General features: G+C 39.9%; 1 protein-coding gene across 1 annotated transcript; it reads right to left on the reverse strand.

Annotated features, from left to right (window-relative positions):
- Positions 1-332: 332 nt before the first annotated feature.
- On the reverse strand, positions 333-25,003 carry LOC148311022 (dymeclin). The gene is made up of 14 exons (XM_088257358.1): positions 24,882-25,003; positions 22,751-22,900; positions 22,327-22,473; positions 20,017-20,155; positions 18,559-18,743; positions 16,679-16,798; positions 15,286-15,413; positions 14,003-14,325; positions 11,451-11,576; positions 9,133-9,295; positions 7,252-7,478; positions 6,637-6,819; positions 3,868-3,990; positions 333-2,925 (listed from the first exon to the last, which is right to left on the reverse strand). The coding sequence occupies exons 2-14, from the start codon at positions 22,888-22,890 to the stop codon at positions 2,782-2,784; spliced, it is 2,148 nt and encodes a 715-aa protein (XP_088113484.1). The 5' UTR covers positions 22,891-22,900; positions 24,882-25,003; the 3' UTR covers positions 333-2,781.
- Positions 25,004-26,496: the final 1,493 nt, after the last annotated feature.

Consider the following 26,496-nt stretch of genomic DNA (forward strand, 5'->3'; position numbering starts at 1 on the left):
ATATATATATATATATATATATATATATATATATATATATATATATGTACCATACATGGTCTTGCCGCACTGAGAGATGGCATTCCGACGGCATCCAGTCTACTCTCATCCTTCTTTTACCAACTTCATGTTTCACTATACCATACAAGGACTCCATTGTATACTGCCAGTTTAGCTTTCGCTGATAGGTTTTTATTTGCTACAACTAATTTCAGTTCACTCCCCTTTCTACATCTTTATCAATCTTTCCATCCCTAGAAAAATAGGAAAGGTAGGAATAAAAAATACTCAGAATAATATAAAAATAATTATTTTATTAGGATTTGGTATATAATTTGTGACATCGCAAAATGTTACAACAAAAAAAATCACATTTTCACATCTCAACATAGATGAAGAAGAATATAAAACTCTGGGTTTTTACAGGGCTTACGACCTGTAATAGGCTGGTTAAATGATCGCTTTCCATATTTACAATATTCATCATTATACCCATGATTGACAACCACACTACTCAATTTTTTTAAACTACTACATATATTGATCAATCTCGTGACACACTTCATGTTAGTTCACAACTGCCATCTATGATGCATTTAGAAAAGCTTTTACTAACTTTTCTTAACAGAGACCGTTTTATTTGGATGTATGCAAGAGTCGAACCTCGGATTATTTTTACATACTGGTAAACGCCTGAAAACATAATTAATTTTTTTTTAAATATAGTTTGACCAGTTATTTTTATTCACAACTGGCATACGAATCAAACGGTCTCTGCTAAATACAAGGTGTCTCATTCCAACATAGATAGCTGTTGTGAACTCATATACATACTGTGTCACGAGATTGATCAATATGTCCCAGGAGTTCCGAAACTTAGAGTAGCGTGGATGTCAATCATGGGTAGAATGATGAATGTTGCACGCGTGTAAAGTGATCACTAAACCAGCCTACGAAAGTCCTGTGAAAACCCAGACTTTCATATTCTTCTTCATCTATGTTGAGATGTCAAAATACACATGTATGTTCATTACAAAATTATGTTTCTTGAGTGGCTTGATATGTTCTCCACACATACCTCAAAGAAATACTAAAATCGGTCAATATTCGAGAAAAATATTGCCAATTTTTTTAAATATATATATATATGTATATATATATATATATATATATATATATATATATATATATATATATATATATATATATATATATATATATATATATACATATATACACACCCAATAAAAAGGCCATTTTAGCAACGAAAAAATTCTCAGCAATTTCATCCCGCATATAAGGGGAATCTCAGCACAAAAATGGTTAAAGAGAAAAGAAATAACATTTAAATTTAAAATATATCATAGTCAATTTATTTTAAGGACCTAACATTACAAAATACATTACATTATTTAAATTTAAACAATATTTACATTAAAAATCAATAAATAGCAAAGTGGAGTTATCAGGCGATGTCAGAATGGAGTTGTACATGTTTGAGTACAGCCATAGAAACCTTCTCTTGATCCTCACCCTCGTCCGACGGCGCATAGGGCACTACGCAGTACCAACAAGGCAAGAAACGATGTGAATATCAATTAACCAACTGACTAACCAACACGCCGATTCAGGCAGAGAGAATAGAATGCCGCACCAATCAGTATTTGCGCACAAACTTCGGCTCTTTGGCATTTGTGTATCTCTTCATACATACGATTATTCCATTATACAGGGTCATTCATTTTTCGGTTTCAAAAGAAGTAATAATAATAATAAAATCCTTATCCGCACCCCAATGGTGCATAGGGCACTGCTTCATATAAACGCAGTGTTATCTCAATCGTTTACACATGAAGGAAAGGTGATCAGGCCTCCGCTTCAGGTACCAGTCCAGGGTGATATTGAATAAATATTACAGTGAAAAAATCACTTATATTTATTTGACCCCCCCTGGGAATCGAACCCGGGACCTCCGGAACGGTAGCCGAGCGTGCTGACCATTACACTACGGAGGCGAACAAAATATAGTCAGTTTTAATAATTTCAACTGGTCGTTCGTTTGTTGAACGATGTATTATTGTAAATGGCAAACATTAAACTAATATTTTGATACTTCATATGACAGTTGAGTTCGACAGGCGTCAAATGCCAGCGTTTTCATCATAAAACCACAAAATGAATAACCCCATACATATATCGCTCACTCCTTTCAAGAACGTCATAAATCAAAAATCGTCAATTTTCAGTTGTGCATGTTTTCGGAATGCCCAGAAAATGTACTATATTACAGCAAAAGAGGCATATTTTTAACTTAATATTTACCCGCTACAGGGAAGAAAGTGTTCTTTTTGCATTTTGAAGAAAGGGTATTGTTTAATTATTTTTTGAAATATACTAAATATTTTTAAAATGGAGAAAAAACCTTCAGGTTTTACCTAAAAAGATCTGTTGCACAGTAAATTGATCAATAAGTGGCTTGATATTTATTTTTAATACATTGTCTTATATTTTTATACATTGAAAACGTTCTCTTGAATAATCAAGTTTTTTGATTTATGACGTTCTTGAAAGGAGTGAGCGATATATATATATATATATATATATATATATATATATATAAAATACACTCATTCATTAACGTTGCGCTTATCGGTAGCCTGGAAGGGAAGAGAGGGAGAGGAAGATGTCCACAAGATGGACCGATCCAGCTAAGGCAGTTGGGGCGCTCCGTGCAGCGCAGTCAGCGACGAGGAGTGAGAGGAAGAAGGGGGCTCCGAGGGCTCAGCAGGAGAGGTCCGGCAGCAGGCTGGGGTCCAGGGACCAGCGGATGGCGCCGTGCACGCAGACCAGCGTCCACACGTACGGCGTGAAGAACTCCTCGGGCTGGTCCTCCTCCACATACCGGAACTTCAGATCCGGAAACTTCTGCAGGGAAATGCAAATAAACAAATTAAAATTGTGTACGGTTAAGAAGAATATGGAATTTCATTAATTGATTCGGCAGTCACTTTGTGGTAAAATCTATACATGTTTTATTAATGTTTTACTTATGAATCACTAGAATTTCACTAGTGACATCTATTGGTGAGATGAAGAGTCTTTGTTAATATTCTTCTCAGACATTCATATTCTTTTTTAATTAATGTATTATTTAGTAAATACCACTATTTCTTAAAATCTACTGTGACACGTGTTTCGACACAAATGATGCGGAATGCATGGAAACACGTGTCACAGTAGATTTTAAGAAACAGTGGTATTTACTAAATAATACATTAATTAAAAAAGAATATGGAAGTCTGGGAAGAATATTAAGAAAGAGTCTTCATCTCACCAATAGATGTCACTAGTGAAATTCTAGTGATTCAAAATTGGATCATATATATGTATAGAAGTTCCATTTGACACGTGATTCGATGCATTCCGCATCATTTGTGTGGTTACACGTGTCACAGTAGATTTTAAAAAATAGTGGTATTTACTAAGTAAAACATTTTAATTAAAACAATTAAAAATGGATTGATTTTACCACAAAGTGACTGCCGAATCAATTAATGAAAGAATATGGAAGTCTGGGCATTTACAGGGCTTACGGTCTGGTTTAAGTGATCACTTTACACACGCGTAACATTCACCAATTCTACCTATGATTGACAGCCACACCACTCAAATTCTTGCAACTTTTATATATGATCCGAATTTCGAAACATTGTACTTGAATCACTAGAATTTTCACATCACATAGAGACATCTGTTGGTGAGATGAAAAGTCCTTCTTCATATTCTTCCTAGACTTCCATATTCTCCTACATCCAAGTCGAGGTGTCAAAAAATAAGAGAAATATTTGATAAAAGGGGCATTCTCACTCTGAGTCGGTCGTTGGACCAGTGATCGGCGGCCCGCGTGATGACGGCCAGCACCTCCGCCGCGCCCAGCGCCCCCCGCTGCTCCGTGGCCCGCTGCAGCCGCGCCGAGAAGTACCCCACCACCTGCGCACCACCAGACGGTGAGGAACGTGATTGAGGAACGAGGAAATTGAGGAACGTGTCCAGAGCATGCCCAACGCGCAATAAGCACTACCCAAGGTGGCACAGGATGTGCAATGTGCACTCAGCACTATCCAAGGTGGGGTGGAATGTGTACCAAACGCAGTCAACACTATCCAAGATGGCACAGAACATATCTTGGGTATGCTGGCAAAAAATGTTACCTCTAAAATCCCTGTTTGAATAATCCCGGTTATTTAAAGCTTTAAGCCTGAATAAAATATAATAATAATAATAATAAAACCCTTATCCGCACCCCAATGGTGCATAGGGCACTGCTTCATATAAACGCAGTGTTATCTTGATCGTTTACACATGAAGGAAAGGTGATCAGTCCTCCGCTTTAGGTACCAGTCCAGGGTAATATTGAATAAATATGACAGTGAAAAAATGACTTATATTTATTTTACCCCCCTTGGGAATCGAACCCGGGACCTCCAGAACGGTAGCCAATCGTGCTGACCATTACACTACGGAGGCGGAATAAAATACCCGCTATTAAAATTAAACATAAATTTACTTTTAAAACCAGATATATATATGACATTTCAATAATTTAGTGTATTTAACTATAGTTTATAGAACGTTTTTGTCCGCCTCCGTAGTGTAATGGTCAGCACGCTCGGCTACCGTTCTGAGGTCCCGGGTTCGATTCCCAGGGGTGGGATTAAATAAATACAGGTGATTTTTTCACTCAAATATTTATTCAATATTACCATGGACTGGTACCTGAAGCGGAGGGCTGATCATGAAGGAAACTTCATGTGTTAACGATCAAGACAACACTGCGCTTATATGATGCAGTGCCCTATGCACCGTTGGGGTGCGGGTAAGGGTTTGATTTTAAAGAACGTTGAAGACTTTATAACGTGCATCGTTGGTCGAAATTGCATATTTTCAAGTTGACGTTTTTTGCCAGTACAGATATGAGGAATGTGCTATAAGCACTTTCTAAGGGTGAAGACTGACCGGAGCATTTCGTCGTAACGTAGCGTCGTAACATCGGTCGCAGCAAGCATCAGCGAGCATCGGAAACTATGTATGGAGCGCTCGGCTCGCTGTACTGACTATACGAATGCTCGCCTTGTAACGTGTTATAATAATAATAATAATAATAAATTGGATAACTTATATAGCGCCATTTTCGTAAAAAAATACCTCAAGGGCGCTTCACTGTGAATGAATGGGGGAAAATATTATGGTGGAAATGATTTAGCAAACAAATGTGTTTTTAGTCTTTTTCTAAAGATCATCTCACTCTCACTATTTCTAACCATTGGTGGAAGAGCATTCCACGCTGTCGGTCCTGCAACAGCAAAGGCACGCTCGCCAAATTTAGTGCGTTGGTTGCGAGCCGGTAAGATCACTTTGCCCATTGCAGATGTTGTAGCCGATCGAAGCGTGAGACGTCTATCAACCAATTCATCTGGAATACACAGCTCCTTAAGATACTCTGGAGCCATATTGTGTATTGATTTATACATGAGTAGGCAGAGTTTATACTCAACCCTTTGGGGAAAGCGTAACCAGTGGAGTTTGTGAAGTAGTGGGGTGATGTGACTGAATTTAGAAATTCCAAAAATTAGTCTCGCTGCTGCATTTAACACTGATTGCAGTCGAGTCATTTTATTGTTTGGTAGACCCGTGTATATACCGTTACGTATATATGTTACGTTACGACCAAATGTGGAGGTCAGTCACCACCCTAAGACGCCACGGACAGTGTGCCAAACTTGCGATCATTACTATCCAAGATGAACGTATACAATCAGCACTATCCAAGGTAGCGTAGACTGTGTGCAAAATGCACAGCCGGTACTGTCCATGAGAGAGTACGGCTATTATCCTTGGCTCTACTCGACCGAGTTTCTCCAGGGTATGCTTGGCTACAATAATAGTTCAGAGACTAGAAGGAATGTGAATTTGATGAGGCATTTTTATCCATTATTGCGCGGTATGATTGATAATCCTGAAATTATCCGGAACATTGGTCTGTATGTTCCCGATAGTTACATAGGAGGAAGTGATCACCTTGCCTTCATGTGTTAATGATCAAGAAAACACTGCGTATATATTATGCAGTGCCCTATGCACTATTGCGTGCGGATAAGGGTTAGGAGAATAATGTGACCAGTTACAACAATGTTATTCACAACAGTCTGTATGTTCCCGATAGTTAGCTAAGACAGCGTCGGCATAGATTGTTTCCCATTCCTATACACAGGACCAACCTGCCGATGGTTATGCCTGTAGGAAGAGCTACCGCTATGTTGAACAATATCTCATTGGATATTGATCTGTTCCACGTGTCTGAAGGAGTTTTCCGAAGCGGGATTCTTCTACACCTTTAGCAATAGTATTCTTGCTTATTTTCTATTTTTGTGAAAGTATACTATTTAAATTTAAGATTGTAATGTGCATGTTAATTATAAATAAATAAATTTAATTGAATTGAAAATTTAATTCAAGATGGCGCGCACTGTGTGCCCAACGCGCGGTAGCACCGGCTGGGGCGACACAGTCTGTGCGCCCATCGCGCGGCTGTCACACACCGCGCGCCGAGCAGACAGACAGATGAGAGTAGCGTACCATCTCGATGTTCTGTATGAGGTCGTTGAGGTGGGGGTGGCCGCGGTAGCGCTGGAAGAGCGCGCGCTTGTGCAGCAGCGAGTAGACCAGGTGGATGTTGGTGCGCAGCTGCCCGCCCACGCAGCTGTTGATGATCTCCAGCACCATGCGCAGCACCTCCTCCACCACCGCTATGTCCTGCAGCTGCAACACGTCAAGGTCAACCGTCAGCGGCGGACAGGGAAGTCACCATAGCATAAAAGCATCTTTTAAAAAGTATGAAATTGAAATATTTGTGTAAATAATAAAAACACAAATATGCTTACGACCATCATAGGCTAGTTTAGTGATCACTTTACACAAATGTAACATTTACCAATTCTACCCATGAGTGACAACCACACTGCTCAATAAAAAGCTTCTTTCATCTTACTAATAGATGTCTCTAGTGAAATTCTAGTGATTCAAGCACTATGTTTCAAAATTGAACAACATATATAAAAGTTCCAAGAATTTGACTCTATAGAAGTGCCCCGGTGAAAGGCAGTAAAAGGGATCAGTAGTTATTTAGTTAAAATCAAATCACACGCTCCGTTAGTCTGTCCGACCACACAAAGCTTAATGCAATTTTCTCACCAGCTCTTCTGTGACCTCCTGCGTGAGTGCCTCCTCAGCTGGCTCCGGGTCCGCCCCCAGGTCGGGGCTGCCCCGGCCGGGAGGCCCCTGCGCGGGGGGCGGCTCTGGGGGCCCCTGCGCGGGGGGCCGGTGCACGCGCACCACCAGCCGAGTGTGCTTCTTGGACAAGGTCTCGAACAGCGAGACCAGCCGCTGCGCCACGTAGGGATGCAGGTTTCTGAATTCGCCTGAAAAATGCCGTAAACAAATGTCTCAACATAGATGAAGAAGAATATGTATATTTGCGAGGCTACTTGCTAACTAGCCATCACGCCGGTCACCGCAGGGGTAGGCAGAGAGACTGAGAAATGCACTACTCATCAAACTGAGGAAGGTGTGTTGAGATAGTTTGGGCATGTGGGACGAATAAGTGAGAATGCAGTTGCAAATGGGAGCAGAGGAAGACTGAAAAAAACTGGCATGGTGTGGATTAAAGTAGACTAAACACAGTCGGAATGCGACCTCTCAGAAGAACGGGTCTATTGGAAATGTTCCAATGGTGATATGAGGAAAGGGTGCAAGGCTGAGATAAGGATTCAATTTATGATTAGAATCCTAACTGTCCATCGAACCTCCTCCCTTTACCTCCTTCCCTAAACTCCCTTCTTCCTTTCCCTTTCTTATTATCATAAATTTGTAATTTATGTTTTTTTTTAATGTTCAAGTACTATCTACCCTCTGATTGCAAACAGCTATATATGGCATCAAACGTTTTGACCACTATCACTAGTCTGTTTTTGGTTGACTAACTAACTACTAACTAATTCACTTCTTTTGGTTGGTTGGAAGATATTGCTTTTTAGCAATAGGCCCGCCAATGAACTTATTTCTTTTCTGTATACGAAGTTTAAATAAATAAATTAACAAGCATCGTCCATTAAGCCAAGAAGGATGAAGGTGGACTGAATGCATGTGGTATGCAGTGGCGGTACTTCCCTAGAAGCCCAAAAGCCGGGCTTGCCTAAAAACTCCAAATAAAAATGACTAAATCTAGACCAAATTATTAAAAAACATAATTAATGTGTGACTGTTTTAAATTATCGCGCGCTTATTTGATTATAAACCACTATGCATGCCATTATATGGTGATGGTACTTATTGGTGATGGTTGATATCTGAGGAAGATATTTGATTAAAGTGAACATTTTCTTTATTTAAAGGCGATGGCTATACCTTACAAAAGCTACATGTATGCATATTTTTACAATGATTACAATACATTGTTTATATTTATAATACTTTCTGGGTGCTTACTATACTGGGAATGATATGAGGTGAAGAAATTATAGGTACATCATATATTCACGAATGTGAAAAATAATGGCACGCCACTGGTGGTATGGTAGGTGTTCCAATGGTGATATAAGGAATGAATGCAAGGCTTGGAACCTCCGAGATGAAGACTCTCCGATCCGTAACCGGAAACACATTGCGAGACCGAGTAAGGAATACCGACATCCGGAACATGTGTAAGGCGGAGGATATCGTGAGGTGGGGACGACAACGAAGGCGATACTGGAATGATCGTGTAAACAGAATGTCAGAAGACAGACTTCCACGTATCGCCCTCCAAGGCAACCCTGAAGGACGCAGACCCCCAGGCAGACCTCCGAAAAGGTAGAAAGACAGCTGGGAGTCAACATCCCAAGAGCAACAAGCGGAGGCACAAATAGATCCTTAGGATCTAGAAAAAGAAGAAGAAGAAGAAGAATGCAAGGCTGAGATGAGCATTATCCAGCAAACCAAGAAGGATGAAGGTAGAATGCGTGCATGTGGTATGGTAGATGTCCTAATAAGGAATGGTGCAACGTTTGGGATGCAAGGAGTGGAGTGTACACGCACTGCTCATGTTGGCCAGCGCCGCCAGGCAGTTGGTGTGGAGATACTTGTCCCGGGAGCGCAGCATGTTGAACTGTATCGTCCGCACGATGACCAGGATGAGCAGCCCGCCCACGGAGATCTCCGGGATGGACCGCTCTGTGTACCACGTCACGTTCTTCAGCATCTAAAAGCAGAGACAAAACTGAATCTTTCCCGTGTGTTTGATAATGTCTTAATAAGACGAAACGCGTCACGTATTAACATATACAGTGAAACCTCTATCTATCGTTTTTAAAGGGACCTATTGAAATAAACTATGAATGCGGGAAAACAATGAATGCGGGATAAAGAAGTCAATAAACAAGTAGATACGATGGAGTAAATATACCGTCCTCCCAATCTGCATAGCCATTAGTAGGTGGAAATTTCAAGAATACAAGTTTTAGATGTTAATAAATGTATTTATTAAAAAAAAAATACAAAGTTGAACAGAACCCAAAGATCTTCAGACCTCTTCCGCTGTATCCATCACACAAACTTTCCATAGTCTGTCCCATATCGCTCACTCCTTTCAAGAACGTCATAAATCAAAAAACTTGATTTTTCAGGAGAACGTTTTTAAAGTTTAAAAATATTGTACAATGTATTAAAAATAAATATGAAGCCACTTATTCATTTGTTTATTGTTCGACAGATCTTTTTAGGTAAAACCTGTTGGTTTTTTCTCCATTTGAAAAATATTTATTTTATTTAAAAAAATAATTAAACAATACCTTTTCTTCAAAATGCAAAAACAAAATTTTCTGCCCTGTAGCGGGTAAATATTAAGTTAAAAAGCATGCCTCTTTTGCTGGGATATAGTACATTTTCTGGGCATTCCTAAAACATGCACAACTGAAAATTGTCTAATTTTGATTTATGACGTTCTTGAAAGGAGTGAGCGATATGTTGAAATATTGTCGTCGAAAGTAACAAAATTCAGAAATTTAAAAAAAAAAGTAAAAAACAGACAAATTATATCAAATATGTAGCATAATTCAAACGATGAATGCGGTAAAATGTTGGATAGAAACGATCGATGCGATCTATTTTTGTATGAAATGAATTTGGGGTAGAAGAAATAAACGACACATCTGGGAAAACCATTATTCGAGGAACGATAGATAGAGGTTTCACTGTACATAAATAAATGTAGAATTCAATCCAATAAACCTTGTTTAATTTTGGATATATTACCCAACAATTCAATATGGAATTCTACCAACTGTCTGCAGTTACAATAAATATTTATTTGTTATTTATTTATTTTGAGCGTGTCCAAATACTTGTTCACAAATCTGGATTATCTCCTATTAGGAGTTATTTTCTGACATTATTACATTACACCATCATACATCTAAACTGAGATGTCAAAAAAATTATGAAAAATAACTCCCATGATTGGAGACAATCCAGATTTGTGAACAAGTATTTGGACACACTCAAAATGTTGTAAAAAAATTAACTCGTCAAATTATAAGCTAAAATAATAAAATGAAAGGGATATTTTCTAGCGTTTCTCATGTATGTGATTATAATCTAGGATTCGGATTTCACAAACGAAAATAATGAAAGAGTTTCTGCTCAATAAAAAGATTCTTTCATCTCACCAATAGATGTCACTAGTTGAAATTCTAGTGATTCTTGTACAATGTTTAGAAATTGAACCATATACATAAATATATAGAAGTTACAAGAATTTGAGTAGTGTGGTTGTCAATCATGAGTAGAATTGGTGAATATTACATATCGCTCACTCCTTTCAAGAACGTCATAAATCAAAAATTGTCAATTTTCAGTGGTGTATGTTTTCGGAATGCCCAGAAAATGTACTATATCCCAGCAAAAGAGGCATATTTTTTTAACTTAATATTTACCCCCTACAGGGCAGAAAGTGTTGTTTTTGAATTTTGAAGAAAAGGTATTGTTTAATTATTTTTTTAAATATAATTAATATTTTTCAAATGGAGAAAAAAACCTTCAGGTTTTACCTAAAGAGATCTGTTGCACAGTAAAAAGTTCAATAAGTGGCTTGATATTTATTTTTAATACATTGTATTATATTTTTAAACTTCAAAAACATTCTTTTGTATTTTTTTTTGTTGATATTTGACGTTGTTGAAAGGAGTGAGCGATATGTATAAAGTGATTACTGAAACCAGCTTACGACGGTCATAAGCCCTGTAAATGCCTAGACTTCCATATTCTTCTTCTTCGTTGTTGAGATTAAAAAATTCCCAGGAAACAGTTAGTGTGTTAAGGCTAGGCTAGGTGAGTATGGTGAAGGTTTGGGGGCTCACCGTCTCGTGGATGGACTTGTTGAAGGTGTCGTGCTCCGACAGGATGAGCAGCACGATGAGCGACATGTAGATGTGGTGCGAGCTGCTGCTGGGCGCGTCGTACAGCGTCCTCGTGATGGCCACCACCTGCCGACCACAACTGCTCAGCCACGTGTCCGCCGACGAGGCACTTTGTTTGCAGAGACAGACGCCACGCCAATCTGTCCTTGCAAACAAACTCCGCTTCTTCCACATTCGTGCGTCTCCTCGTACGTCTTCTTCCAACCCTTATACGCAACCTTATACCCAATGGTGCATAGGGCACTGCGTCATATCGGCAAGGTGATCAGCCCTGCGCTTCATTCCCCATTCACAAATCTCCTCATACATGTTCTTCCAACCCTCATATGCCCCCAATGGTGCATAGGGCACTGCGTCATATCGGCAAGGTGATCAGCCCTGCGATTCATTCCACATTCACGCATCTCTTCATCCATGTTCATCCAACCCTTATATGCACTCAATGGTGCATAGAGCACTGCGTCATATCGGTGAGGTGATCAGCCCTGCGCTTCATTCTACATTCACGCATCTCCTCATCCATGTTCTTCCAACCCTTATATGCACTCAATGGCGCATAGGGCACTGCGTCATATTGGCGAGTTCATCAGCCCTGTGTTTCATTCTACATTCACGCATCTCCTCATCCATGTTCTTCCAACCCTTATATGCACTCAATGGTGCAAAGGGCACTCCGTCATATTGACGCAGTGTTATCTGAATTGTTGATTGCACGAAGGCAAGGTGATCAGCCCTGCGCTTCAGGTACCAGTCCAGGGTCATATTGAACAAATATTGGATAATTTTTTCATCTTCTAAGTTTGTTCCACAAAATGTCTGAAATAGTGTATTCCGTAATCTGGCAAAAGGACATAGCTGTAGTTGCAATGCTTATTTAGTTTTATAAAGATATGTACATTTAAAAATAATAAAATATATAAAACCCTTATCCGCACCCCAATGGCGCATAGGGCACTGTGTCATATAAACGCAGTGTTATCTTGACCGTTTTTTACACATGAAGGAAAGGTGATCAGCCCTCCGCTTCAGGCACCAGTCCATGGTAATACTGAATAAATATTTATTCAATATTACCATGGACTGGTACCTGAAGCGGAGGGCTGATCACCTTTCCTTTAATATTACAGTGAAAAAGTCACTTATATTTATTTTACCCCCCTTGGGAATCGAACCCGGGACCTCCAGAACGGTAGCCGAGCGTGCTGACCATTACACTACGGAGGCGGACAAAAACATATAAAAATACATAAAACGAATGAGTTATTTAATTTCACAAGTTTGTTTTTGCTCTCCTGTAAAATTTGGTCTGAGACAGATATACCCCTTTGCCTTTTATTTATAACCCTTATCCGCACCTAATGGTGCATAGGGCACTGCATTAAATTGACGCAGTGTTATCTTGATCATTACTTAAACGAAGGCAAGGTGATCACTCTTGCGCTTCAGGAACCAGTCCAGGGTAATATTAAATAAATATTACAGTGTTAAATCACTAATTTTTATTTTCACACTTCCCCCCCTGGGAATCGAACCCGGGACCTCCGGCACGGTAGCTAAACACGCAGACCATTACGCCACGGAGGCGGACAAAAAGGCGGCACCTTTGCCTTTACACTACAGAAATATATAGGGTAATGTTTAATAAATATTAGAGTGAAAAAAACACTCATATTTATTTGACACCCTCCTGGGAATCGAACCCGGGTCTTTCGGTACCGTAGCCGAGCGTGCTGACCATTGCACTATGGAGGCGGACTATGTGTACGGTTGTCAATCATGGTGTTCAACACGTTAAATCAGCCTACCCTCTTTAGTCTATGTCGAGATGTGAAGAGCGTACAGGTAGTGTTGCCAGCTTAGTTTCGGACAGAGTGTTGCCAGTTTAGTTTGCACAGAGTGTGTTGCCATTAAGTTTATTTTTTAGAGTGTGCCTTTTACATTTTTAACTTCTAAAGGGAGGCTGTTGAAAATTTTTATACTGAAGTATATGTACCGAGTTTCTCCAGGGTATGTTTGGCTACAACAGTTTAGAGACTAGAAGGAATGTGTATTTCATGAGGCATTTTTATCCACATTTGCGCGGTATGGTCGATAATCCTGAAATTATCCGGAGCATCGGTCTGTATGTTCCCGATAGTTAGCTGAGGACAGCGTCGGCATAGATAGTTTCCCATTCCTATATACAGGACCAACCTGCCGATGGTTATGCCTGTAGGAAGATATGCTGAACAATACTTGTTCCATGTGCCTGAGGGGGTATTCCCATAAGGGATTCTTCTATATCTTTAACAAAAGTCTTCTTGCTTACATTTTAATTTATGTTTTTAATGTATACGCCTTAAATGTTTGTTTGTGTGGGACAGAGTGTTGCTAGGTTGGCAAGGGACAGAGCATTTTGCCAGTTAATTTCGGACAGCCGTGTTGCTAGGTTGGCAAGGGACAGAGTGTCGTGATAACGTAGACCACCACATGGAAGAGTGTGCGCAGTTTACCAGGGTGTGCAGGTCGGGGCGCGCCAGCAGCTGGTCGCGGAAGTGGCGGTTGCGGTGCAGCAGCAGGTAGAGCAGCAGCGTGAAGTGCTCGGCGGCGGCCGCCGCGCCCGCCGCGTGGAAGAGCGCGCCCAGCGCGGCTCCGGCGGGCGGCCAGTCGGCGCCCGAGCAGGCCAGCAGCGCCTCGCGGTAGCGGCCGGCCGGCGGGCGCTGGTTGGCCAGCGCCAGCAGCAGCAGGCAGGCCTGCGAGGCGGCCGGGCGCGCCGCGCGCAGCTCCGCCGGCTCCGCGCGCCACGCCGACCCCGACACCAGCGACCAGATGCTGGCTGGAACACAAGCATAGTCCGTCAACCTTCTTCTTCTTGGCTCTATCCCAACTTATCATCTTATCAACTCGCTCTCCTCATCCTCAGGTTATAATATTAATAATAATTTGGATAATTTGTATAGCGCCATTTTTGTAAAGTACTACCTATACGATAATAATAATAATAATAGGATGATGATGATAATGATATAGAAAAAATAAATGGATTAAAATGTCGTCAATCAGTCTCGAGCCGTTGAGTGGGCTGAGTTTGGAGCGGGGAGAAGATGAGCCGACAAATTAAAACACCTTCCTCTTGACCCCATGGGCTGGAGAATGGCCAAGGTGTTGGGTAGGACGTCTTCCTGAGCGATGGTCGTCATGCTGGAGGGCAGCTTGTCGTAGGTCCTTCTGTCATGGACAACGTCACCTTGGCCATGTGAAGACATGGTTCGAAAGAACCATAATAATATCTTATTCTTCTTCTTTTTGTAGATCCTAGGGATCTGTTTGTGCCTCCGCATGTCGCTCTTGGGACGTCGACTCCCAGCTGTCTTTCCATCTTTTCGGAGGTCTGCCTGGGGGTCTGCGTCCTTCAGGGTTGCCTTGGAGGGCGATACGTGGAAGTATGTCATCTGACCTTCTGTTTACATGATCATTCCAGTATTGCCTTCGTTGTCGTCCCCACCTCAAGATATCCTCTGTCTTACACATGCTCCGGATGTCGGTATTTCATACTCGGTCTCGCAATGTGTTTCCGGTTATGGATCGGAGAGTCTTCATCTCGGAGGTTCCAAGTCGAGATTTTGTTCTGGAAGTATCTACTCTTGCCTCAATCCCATAAGTGGCTATTGGTCCAACACATGTTTTGTATATTTTCATTTTACTTTCTATTCTGATGTATTTGTTCCTCCATAATAATATGAAAAATATAAAGTGGTTTTTCACCCAAACATCTAGATGTGTAGTATGTACTCACACGCTAGGCCGAGCACCAAGCTGCCTGTGGAGGGCGGTGGGGGCGGCGCGGCCATGGCCGCCACGTCGCGCAGCAAGGCCCGGATGAGCAGGGCCGCGTGCAGGGAGTAGCGCCCGCCGAATATGACCCTGCAACACACAGCCAATCACACTCTACTGAACGGCTAACACCGCATTGTAATATTACGAGCTAATTTCAACACATTTTTAAGCTCTTAACCCTCCCTTCCCGGTGCTGTGTACCTAGTACATATTGGTTCTAATAACCAACATATCTCTTTAAATATAATACATACGAGGCTAAGATTTTACGTATTCCTCCATAACATATTTACGTATTCCTCCATAACATATTTACGTATTCCTCCATAACATATTTACGTATTCCTCCATAACATATTTACGTATTCCTCCATAACATATTTACGTATTCCTCCATAACATATTTACGTATTCCTCCATAACATATTTACGTATTCCTCCATAACATATTTACGTATTCCTCCATAACATATTTACGCATTGTCCAAATGAAGAATTTCATTACTCAAAATATATATTTTTTTTTTGGTAAAAGAGTTATTCAAAAACCAAATTGGATGATTAATTTTGCACCACCCTTTACAATTGATTTGGCTTTACCTGTATTGTTTGTCTGCCTCCGTGGTGTAATGGTTAGCTACCGTGCTGGAGGTCCCGGGTTCGATTCCCAGGGGAGGTTGAAAATAAATATCAGTGATTTTACACTATAATATTTATTTAATACTACCCTGCACTGGTTCCTGAGGCCCAGGAGTCATCACCTTGCCTTCGTGCGAGTAACCATCAAGAAAACAGTGCGTCAATTTGATGCAGTGCCCTATGCACCATTGGGTGCGTTCAAGGGTGAGATGAAGAGTACTATCAACTAACTAACTAACCATCACGCCGCTTAGGCAGAGAGAATTGAACGCCACACCACTCTGTCCTTGCAAACATTCTTCGCCTCTTCCAGGTTCATGCATCTCCTCATACATACCCGCCGATTGTTTCGACTCCTAACCTGGTCACTTTCAAGTATTTGGCATACTTGATCGTGCCATGTTTTTCTCGGTCTTCCTCTGCTTCTTTTCCCTATAACATTCGCCTCATAAATTTGTTTCACCGTTCTTTCCTCACTCATTCGTTCTACATGTCCAAACCATCTCAACACACCTTTCTTAATTTTATCGATAATGCTTATCTCAGCTTTGCATTCCTTCCTTATTTCACTATTCGCACATCTATCATACATCGTTTTGTCGCACATTTTTCTGAGAGATCGCATTTCGACTGCATTCAGTCTACTTTCATCCTTCTTTTGCCAACTCCATGTTTCACTTCCATACATTAGAGTACAATTGGTTTGGGTTTACCTGTATATTTGGGAGGTTTCAATATTTGTCACTTGGCCGTGTGACGGGGCGAAGAGATGCACGGAGAGTAGCACCAGGAGTGTGTTGATAGCTTCCAAGTGCAGGTAGTAGGTCACGTCACTAGCAAACGAAAACACCACATAGAATATTCACTGTATTGTAGTAGTTAACGTTACAAAAATTTATATATATCGCTCACTCCTTTCAACAACGTCATATATCAAAAAACTTGATTTTTCAGGAGATCGTTTTTAACGTTTAAAAATGTAATTAAATGTTTTAAAAATAAATACCAAGCCATTTATTGAACTTTTGACCGTGCAACAGATCTTTTTAGGTAAAACCTGGAGGTTTTTTCTCCATTTGAAAAATACAGTAAATTTAAAAAAATGTTCTCTCTAACCCTTATCCGCACCCAATGGTGCATAGGGCACTGCATCGAATAGAAGCAGTGTTATCTTGATCGTTAAATACACGAAGGAAAGGTGATCAGCCTTCCGCTTCAGGTATCAGTCCAGGGTCATACTAAATAAATATTAGCCTGAAAAATCACTAATATTTAAATTTTTTAAAATAATTAAACAATACCTTTTTTCAAAATGCAAAAACAACACTTTCTGTCCTGTAGCGGGTGAATATTGAGTTAAAAATATGTCATTTTTGCTGGGATATAGTACATTTTCTGGGCATTCCGAAAACACGCACAACTGAAAATTGACGATTTTTGATATATGACATTGTTGAAAGGAGTGAGCAATATGTGTATATATATATATATATCTGTCCACCTCCGTAGTGTAATGGTCAGCACGCTCGGCTACCGTTCTGGAGGTCCCGTGTTCGATTCCCAGGGGGGGGTCAAATAAATATAAGTGATTTTTTCACTCTAATATTTATTTAATATTACCCTGGACTGGTACCTGAAGCGGAGGGCTGATCACCTTTCCTTCATATGTAAAACGATCAAGATAACACTGCGTTTATATGAAGCAGTGCCCTATGCACCATTGGGGTGCGGATAAGGGTTTTATTTATATATGTATCTTCTTCCTGGCTATATCCCAATTTATCGTCTTTGTAGACTGCTCGAGTCAGCTCTCCTCGTCCTCAGGCTGTAGGTCCTTCTGTCATGGACAACCTAGGTCACCTAGGCCATGTCTGCGAATCATGTTTTCCCTTTGCAGCATCCACGAATTTTTCGGTCTTCCTCTAGATACTGATTTCTAGTAATAACCCGCTTAGGCTCACAGAAATAGTATGCAATCAAAGTTTGGAATATTGAAAGCATTAACTTTGTGGATCATATTAATATATTATTTTGAGAAATAAAAAGACTTTGTCTTTTGATCCACTCACATTTTTATGAACCAACTAGTTTCGGCAAAAACCTGTTGCCCTCTTCAGGGTTTAAATTATGACTAAATTAAACCCTGAAGAGTCATAAATTAAACCCTGAAGAGGGCAACAGGTTGTTGCCGAAACTAGTTGGTTAATAAAAATGTGAGTGGATCAAAATACAAAGTCTTTTTATTTCTCAAAATAATGTATGCAATCAAAGTATTTTTGTAGATAATAAAAGCACATTATTAGTGGTATTTGAGGTGTCCGCCTCTGTAGTGTAATGGTCAGCATGCTCGGCTACCATTCTGGAGGTCCCGGCTTCGATTCCCAGGGGAGGGTCAAGTAAATATAAGTGATTTTTTCACTCTAATATTTATTCAATATTACCCTGGACTGGTACCTGAAGCGGAGGGCTGATCACCTTTCCTTCATGTGTTAACGATCAAGATAACACTGCGTTTATATGATGCAGTGCCCTATGCACCATTGGGGTGCAGATATGGGTTTGAATGAAAATGAGGTTAGAAGGCCACACTCACGTGACGGGGATGTCGATGATGATACCGAACAAGGCGTCGATGAGCATCTCGACGGGCCCGTTTTGGTGGGTGTCTTGTGTGGCAGCTTGCCCGTCCTCGCCCCCCTGCTCCGGAGAGTCCGGAGTGTCCGGGCCACTGGAGCTGACGTTCCCGTTAGCTTCGTCGGACGGCTGCTTCGGGACTCCCTACAAGAAATAATAAACAACTCAAGCCCTTTGCGTGTTTTCAATTTCAATTTATTTATTTTCAATTAACATATCGTAGTCATGCAGGAGGAAGTGATCACCTTTCCTTCATGTGTTAATGATCAAGAAAACACTGCGTATATATTATGCAGTGCCCTATGCACTATTAAGGGTTAGGAGAATAATGTGACCAGTTACAACAATGTTATTCACAACAGTCTGTATGTTCCCGATAGTTAGCTAAGACAGCGTCGGCATAGATTGTTTCCCATTCCTATACACAGGACCAACCTGCCGATGGTTATGCCTGTAGGAAGAGCTACCGCTATGTTGAACAATATCTCATTGGATATTGATCTGTTCCACGTGTCTGAAGGAGTTTTCCAAAGCGGGATTCTTCTACACCTTTAGCAATAGTTCTTGCATTTATTAGATTTTTGTATGTATTTAATGTATGTGCTTTAATTTTTTTAGTTTATAATGTATATCGTAGTTGTACAGGAGAATGTGACCAACTACCAAAACGTAAAATGTTCAGGAGGGCCATTTAAGTCACTTTTGCTTGGCAACAAAATAAACATCAATGCAGTTAGTTTATTTATTGTTTCGGCATTAACTTTGTGGTAAGACATGTTACAATAATTAAAGAAAACACTTCGTTTTTTACCACTTGAGTTTAATTATAGACTACATGTTTCAGAAGCTAAACTTCCATCATTCAGGTCTGTATAATAACTAAAATATAAAATATAAAATTGTTCTATAAATAAGGATAGGGGAAAGTAAGGGGAAGGGGTTAGTCAAGGAACGGAGTTTGAAAACAAAGGAAAAATTGAAAGCAATAATATATTGTTTCAAAATTCTTCGCCATTGCTTTCAATTTTTCCTTTGTTTTCAAACTCCGTTCCTTGACTAACCCCTTCCCCTTACTTTCCCCTATCCTTATTTATAGAACAATTTTATATTTTATATTTTAGTTATTATACAGACCTGAATGATGGAAGTTTAGCTTCTGAAACATGTAGTCTATAATTAAACTCAAGTGGTAAAAAACGAAGTGTTTTCTTTAATTAATGCAGTTAGTCATTTTTATCAAGTCAATATATTATACTTTCAAGTTTAAAATCCCTTGGGATGTTTTCAGGGCAATATAAAGCTAGTAAGATATCAAATAGTCAATGATCACGTTTTTGTTAAACAATGCACTTGGTCACTTTCTCCTGTATGATATTTAGGTGCATTGGGATTGTGAAGAATATTTTGCAGTGCATACCGCTCCGTGATTGTGTTCCGGTTCCCAGCAGGAGTACATGTGCTGCCACAGGGTGGCCTCGTCCACATTCTCCACCAGGTACTTGACCACGCACCTCACGATGAACAGGGCGTTCAGCGTCTGCCACGAGAGCACCACGCTGCAAACAAGCATCATCATTATACACAAAAAACATAATAAAAATCTTCTTCTTCTTTCCATGTTCGCTCCCTAGGTGGAGCATATGGCCAACACGAGATGTCTCCAAGTCACTCTGGCACACGCCATCCTCTTGGCTTCCTCCCAGGTCAGTCCGGCGTCTCGGAGTTCCGCTGAGTATAGTCGGTGAATGGGCGCCGGAATCCTCGGGGTTGGGAGAAGAGACACGAGGGGTTGATGCTCTCAGGTGGCATTCTAAGGACATGTCTCAACCATGTCCACCTTCTCCTCTTCAGGACTTCCAGTATGAGGGGCTGTTGAGTTCTTCTCCTCACATCGTCATTCCTGACCAAGTCACACCACTTTATACCCAGTATTCGCCTCGGCACCTATTTTCAAAACTTGCTAGGTTCTTGCTTTGAGCTTTGGTAAGGTGCCACGACTCGCATCCGTACAGCAACAATGTTAGGATGCAGGCGTTAAAGAGACGACACTTGGTTTTTGTCGAGTACAGCAGTAAGTCCCAGACATTGCGCATTTTATTTAAATTTTATTAAAATACTTTCATTAATTGATTCTGCAGTCACTGCGTGGTAAAATCTATCCATTTTTAATAAATGTTTTACTTAGTAAATACCACTATTTCTTAAAATCTACTGTAAGACGTATTTTGTGATCCGGAATGCATCGAAATACGTGTCACAGTACATTTTAAGAAAAAGTGGTATTTACTAAGTAAAACAATAATTAAAAATAATAAAATACTTGCGGAGCCGATAAACACAACTAAGTTTGGAGTAAGGCCCTTGCAATATATTGCCTATACCCAAATTAACCAGCTGCCTGACATGTAAACTAGAGGCCATTCGGGCATCCAAAATGAATGAACTGAAAAAATACTTTATGGGAAGATATTTGTGTTAGCGATTAGTTATATTTTCTCATTTGTCTCTTTTAAACATGCGAAAAAAGGACGAAAGTAGAATGCAGTCGAAATCCGATCTCTCAGACGAATGTGCGGCAAAACGATGTATGATAGATGTTCGAATGGTGAAATAAGGAAGGAATGCAAAGCTGAGATATGTATTATCGATAAAATTAACAAAGGTGTGTTGAGATGGTTTGGACATGTGGAACGAATGAGCGAGAAAAGAACGGTAAAACAAATTTATGAGGCGAATGTAGTTGGAAAAAAGAGCAGAAGAAGACTGAGAAAAACTAGGCTCAATCAGGTATGTCAAATAATTAAGGCGGTCAGGTTACGAGTCGAATTACATTTAACATTTAACCATGATTGACAATCGCACTAAAATTTTCGGAAGTCATATAAAAATCGTAAATCTCATGATCCTTCATGTTGGAGTTCACGGGAGCCATCTATGGTTGGTTAGAGAAAGCTTTTAATTAGGATTGAACTCATATATAGATTATAAATCTCATGATCCTTCATGTTGGAGTTCACAGGAGCCATCTATGGTTGGTATGAGAAAGCTTTTACTTAGGATTGAAAAGACCAAACAAAAGAAGTCAGGAAGGGATTAGAAGAGGCCTACACCCAGCAATGGACAGAAAGGAAGAAGAAATTCTCGCCGAAAAAGAAGATCGTGTCGGGTTGTGGTCCCATGGTTAGTGTCGCGGACTCTTAAGTCAGAGTTTCTCGGTTGGAACCCACTCTACCACAATTTGATACCTGTTTCTGATAATGAGTCGCTTAGGCTCACAGAAATAGTATGAAATTGAAATATTTGTGTAAATAATAAAAACACAAATATTTCTCATTCCACCTCCCAGGAGCGGACCGGAGAATGACAGGACATTCATTCGAACCCTTATCCGCTCCCCAATGGTGCATAGGGCACAGCACCATATAAATGCAGTGTTATCTTTAATAGTTAACACACGAGGGAAAGGTGATCAGCCCTCCGCTTCAAGTACCAGTCCAGGGTAAAATTTAATAAATATTACAATAAAAAAGTCACTTATATTTACTAGAACCCCCGCTGGGAATCGAACCCGGGACCTCCAGAATGGTGGCCGAGCGCGCTGACCATTACACTACGGAGGCGGACAAAGACAAGGACATAGTCCTAAAAAACTAAGAAGAAGAAGAATACAAATAACTATTTCTATTAGAAAAAATCAATTGTTTTTGGTTAAGGATTCTATACTCACTTTTCATCGTCAGGTGATGAGAGTAGGTCGGTAGCTCTGGTGATGAATACTTGGACTATTGAGGCTATGTTTCCCGACTGCGGGTTGTTGGTGACCAGTTCGTGCAATCTGATCTCTGTCAACCTATCGAGGGTTAGTTGTTCCTCGCTGAAATTTGTAAACATTCATATGTTAGTGTGATATTCTAGACAGCGGATCGAGTGTCCTCTAGAGCAGCCCTCCGCTGCGTGTGTCCGCGGCACACTGGTGTCTTATTTAGAAAATATGACAAGACAAATGAGAGAAATAAATGAGCTATGTGACAAATCTTGATTGATATAAAAGATATGGAATCCATTGTGTCTATTGTATTTGTATCAGATCTCTAGAAGGCGGATATAGAGTTCCCAAGTGGGTAGTGTGGAGGTGCGGGGGCGGCACTCACTCGCTGGTGGGCGGCAGCAGGTGGTACGCGAGCAGCCGGCCCCAGAAGGGCGCGGAGGCGGGCAGGTGGTCCCGCCCGACCAGCTCCGCCAGCAGGGCGCTGCTCTCCAGGTGGCTCGGCTGGCTGACACCGTTACCCATGGCTAGGCGCCTGCAAACACACACACGTGCACACATGTACTCGCGTCGAAAGCTGTCCCGCCGCATCAAACAAGGTTATTGGATTGAATTCTACTTTTATTTACATATACATGATAATATGTGACGCGTTTCCTCTTATTAAGACATTATCAAACAAGTGGTGTTTGATATTATCTTCATAAAACAAAACAAGTCACATTTTATTATTTTTTTTTTTAAACCCTTATCCGCACTCTAATGGTGCATAGGGCACTGCATCACATAAACATAGTGTTATCCTGATAGTTAATACACGAAGGAAAGGTGATCAGCCCTCCGCTTCAGGTACCAGTCCAAGGTAATATTGAATAAATATATGAGTGAAAAAATCACTTAATATTTATTTGACCCCCCCTGGGAATCGAACCCGGGGCGTCCCGTACATTAGCCTAGCGTGCTGACCGTTACACTACGGAGGCGGACAATAGTATTATATTATTATACTATTATATTATACCGCGTTTATTTTGATGGCAAAAACTTGATATCTGTGGAATCTACGAACTTAGAGCCATTGCCAGACAAATTTATAAGCAAAACAAAATGATTTTTATAATTAATATGTAATTTTGTTTTAAAATCACTATAAATTTATTTGTGAAACATGGAGTTGACAAAAGAAGGATGAAGGTAGACTGAATGCAGTCAGAATGCGATCTCTTGGAAGAATGTGTGACAAAACGATGTATGATAGATGTTTGAATAGTGAAATAAGGTAGGAATGCAAAGCTGAGATAAGAAAAAAAAAACTAACTAACTAACCATCACGCCGCTTCCCCGCAGGGGTAGGCAGAGAGAATAGAGCGCCATACCACTCTGTCCTTGCAAACATTCTTCGCCTCTTCCACGTTCATGCATCTCCTCATACATACCCGCCGATTGTTACGACTCCTAACCTGACCACTTTCAAGTATTTGGCATACCTGATCGTGCCATGTTTTTCTCGGTCTTCCTCTGCTTCTTTTCCTGCTAACATTTGCCTCATAAATTTGTTTTACCGTTCTTTCCTCACTCATTCGTTCTGAGATAAGCATTATCGATAAAATTAAGAAAGGTGTGTTGAGATGGTTTGGACATGTGGAACGAATGAGTGAGGAAAGAACGGTAAAACAAATTTATGAGGCGAATGTAGTTGGAAAAATGAGCACAGGAAGACCGAAAAAAACTTGGCATGATCAGGTATCTCAAATACTCAATAGCGGTCAAGTTAGAAGTCGAAATAATAGGCAGGCATGTATGAGGAGATGAAAGAACGTGGAAGAGGCGAAGAATGTTTGCAAAAACAGTGGTGTGGCGTTCTATTCTCTCTGCCTACCTCTACGGGGAAGCGGCGTGATGGTTAGTTAGCTACAATATCCAAAACAACCTAATTTGATGAATGGATGTAAGATACTGATGGCGTGAAGCTACCAGGAGTACAGAACGGCGCAGGAGGTATTTGGTACCCATACTAGTTAGATAATTATTATTTTGACTATAGTACTACGAAGGGATACATACAAACTTTCAATACAGTTCAATAACACACATACATTCTGATATTCCACTCAACACTTCCATACAAACTCCATGAAGCTACCAGGAGTACAGAACGGCGCAGGAGGTATTTGGTACCCATGCGGCGTGATGGTTAGTTAGTTAGTTACATATTATAAGGCACGAAAACTGATGGAGAAATAAGAATCGAGAGGAAAAACAAAATATTGAAAATTCATTCTGAGAGTGTGGAAGAAGGAATCAAATGTTTCTCAATACGAGAATATATTCGTACAACTGTATTTGGACAGCGAATTTCGTACGAATATCGAAAATTCCCCGCATTCGTAAGTAAATTAAACTAGATAAGACTGGAAATGAGCCGGCACAAGCCTCGTCGACGCGTCGTATTTTCAATAAAACGAAGAATTTATTCAATACTTAAACAAAATACAAAAGTAAAATGTTGAACTTACGATTTTCAATAGTAAATTTCATTAAAACAACATAAAAGCAAGAGAAATTACAGTATTTTGCACAAAATTATGAATCCTAATCGCCACGAATGTGTCTCGCTGTCAGTTGTGACATTTTATCCATAGATATTTTTGTCATAGACCGTAAGCTGAAACATATCAATAAACCGCGTTAGACAAAGATAGCGCTCTACAAAATACATGTTAAACACTGTCTCTCTTTGACTTTTGAAAACTTTATAGAGAGAGATGGCATGTTATCCGACCGAGATTCATTTTGATTAGAGAGACAAAGATAATGATATCTCTCATTTTATTTTGTGAACTGTTGTAGTAAGCTTGATGCACCGGATTTTATGTTTTTGCGGGCAGTTTTCTATTTTATCGATATCCCTATGCAGTGTTTTGTTGAACGCTTTCATATTATAATTTAGTTTATGATCAATACGTCAGATTGTTATTTTCTGCAGTAATCAATGAAACCGGTCATGGGCTTCATTTTTTTTTCAATTATAAATGTAACCGAAAATTAAATAATCAGAAAATCGAATAAGCTTAATTTTTTATTCAATGGAGAATTAAAAAAAATTCAAGATTCTAAAATTAGGAACAGAACCAAAATAATGGAAATCATGGATTTAGTCTAAGTGACTGAAATCTATCTACGGGTTATGCAACACCGCTTATTGTGACCCTACTTAAGCTTCAACTTTTTAAGTTTTATAGCCTATGCCTACTCGCGAGTGAATTTACTTTGGGGGCTCAACCACATATAAATTTACTAAAAATATATTATTAATGTATTGACTCTTCAGATCCTTTGTTCCTACTCAGACAATATGTTATTTCCAGACTTGGAATGTACGAGTGAGGAAAAAACGGTTGAACAAATTTATGAAGCAAATGTAGTTGGAAAAAGAAGCAGAGGAAAACCAAAGAAAACATAAAGAAAATAAGAGGAATAAACAATATAGATATGAAAAAAATATGTTGTTTTATATTGGGACTGGCTATCTAAAAACGGGACGGTCCCGTTCAAAACGAGACGTATGGTCACTTTAGGTATGTTTAATGAGTTGCATGAATGTGGAAGAAACGAAAAATGTTTGCAAAGACAGGATGATATGATGTTCTATTCTTTCAGCCTACCCTACGGGGAAACGGCGTGATGGATAGTAAGTTAGTTTTTCTTTATTAGGTTTTTTTCCAAAATACCTATCAATATAAGACGGTAAGTACCTAAGCTGGTAGCTATTTCAATATAGATGAACTGTTTTCATTATGATTCCTAGTTGTTTTATCAATTTATAGTCAGCGTTCATTTTATAAAAAATAAATTTATATTATAGGTCATGGGTCGGCAACCTGCGGCCCGCGGGCTGCATGCGGCCCGCGAGACATCTTGGTGCGGCCCGCGAGATTCTCGCCGCAACGCACATGACGGACGATATTATACACAATCGAGTGAAAGGAAGCGAGAAAGGGAGCGAAGGGAATCTCATTGATTTTATTAAATACAACAAATGTCGTTAAAATATACACTTAGCGTTTTATTTTTAAAACTAAAATATTTATTTTAAAATATTTATATTTAAAACTAAATAAGTGCGGCCCG

Source organism: Brachycentrus maculatus, unplaced genomic scaffold (assembly GCF_059751285.1).
Source record: "Brachycentrus maculatus isolate JH-2025_06_01 unplaced genomic scaffold, ASM5975128v1 h1tg000080l, whole genome shotgun sequence".
Classification (NCBI taxonomy): domain Eukaryota; kingdom Metazoa; phylum Arthropoda; class Insecta; order Trichoptera; family Brachycentridae; genus Brachycentrus; species Brachycentrus maculatus.

What these genes read in the sequence shown, in the direction of transcription:
- LOC148311022 (XM_088257358.1), bottom strand. Translation starts at nt 22,890, where the DNA reads ATGGGTAACGGTGTCAGCCAGCCGAGCCACCTGGAGAGCAGCGCCCTG. An exon ending in CTGCTGCCGCCCACCAGCGA is followed by an intron (nt 22,474 to 22,750) that starts GTGAGTGCCGCC and finishes TACAAATTTCAG; the next exon opens with CGAGGAACAACTAACCCTCG. An exon ending in GAAACCTCCCAAATATACAG is followed by an intron (nt 15,414 to 16,678) that starts GTAAACCCAAAC and finishes TGTGTGTTGCAG; the next exon opens with GGTCATATTCGGCGGGCGCT.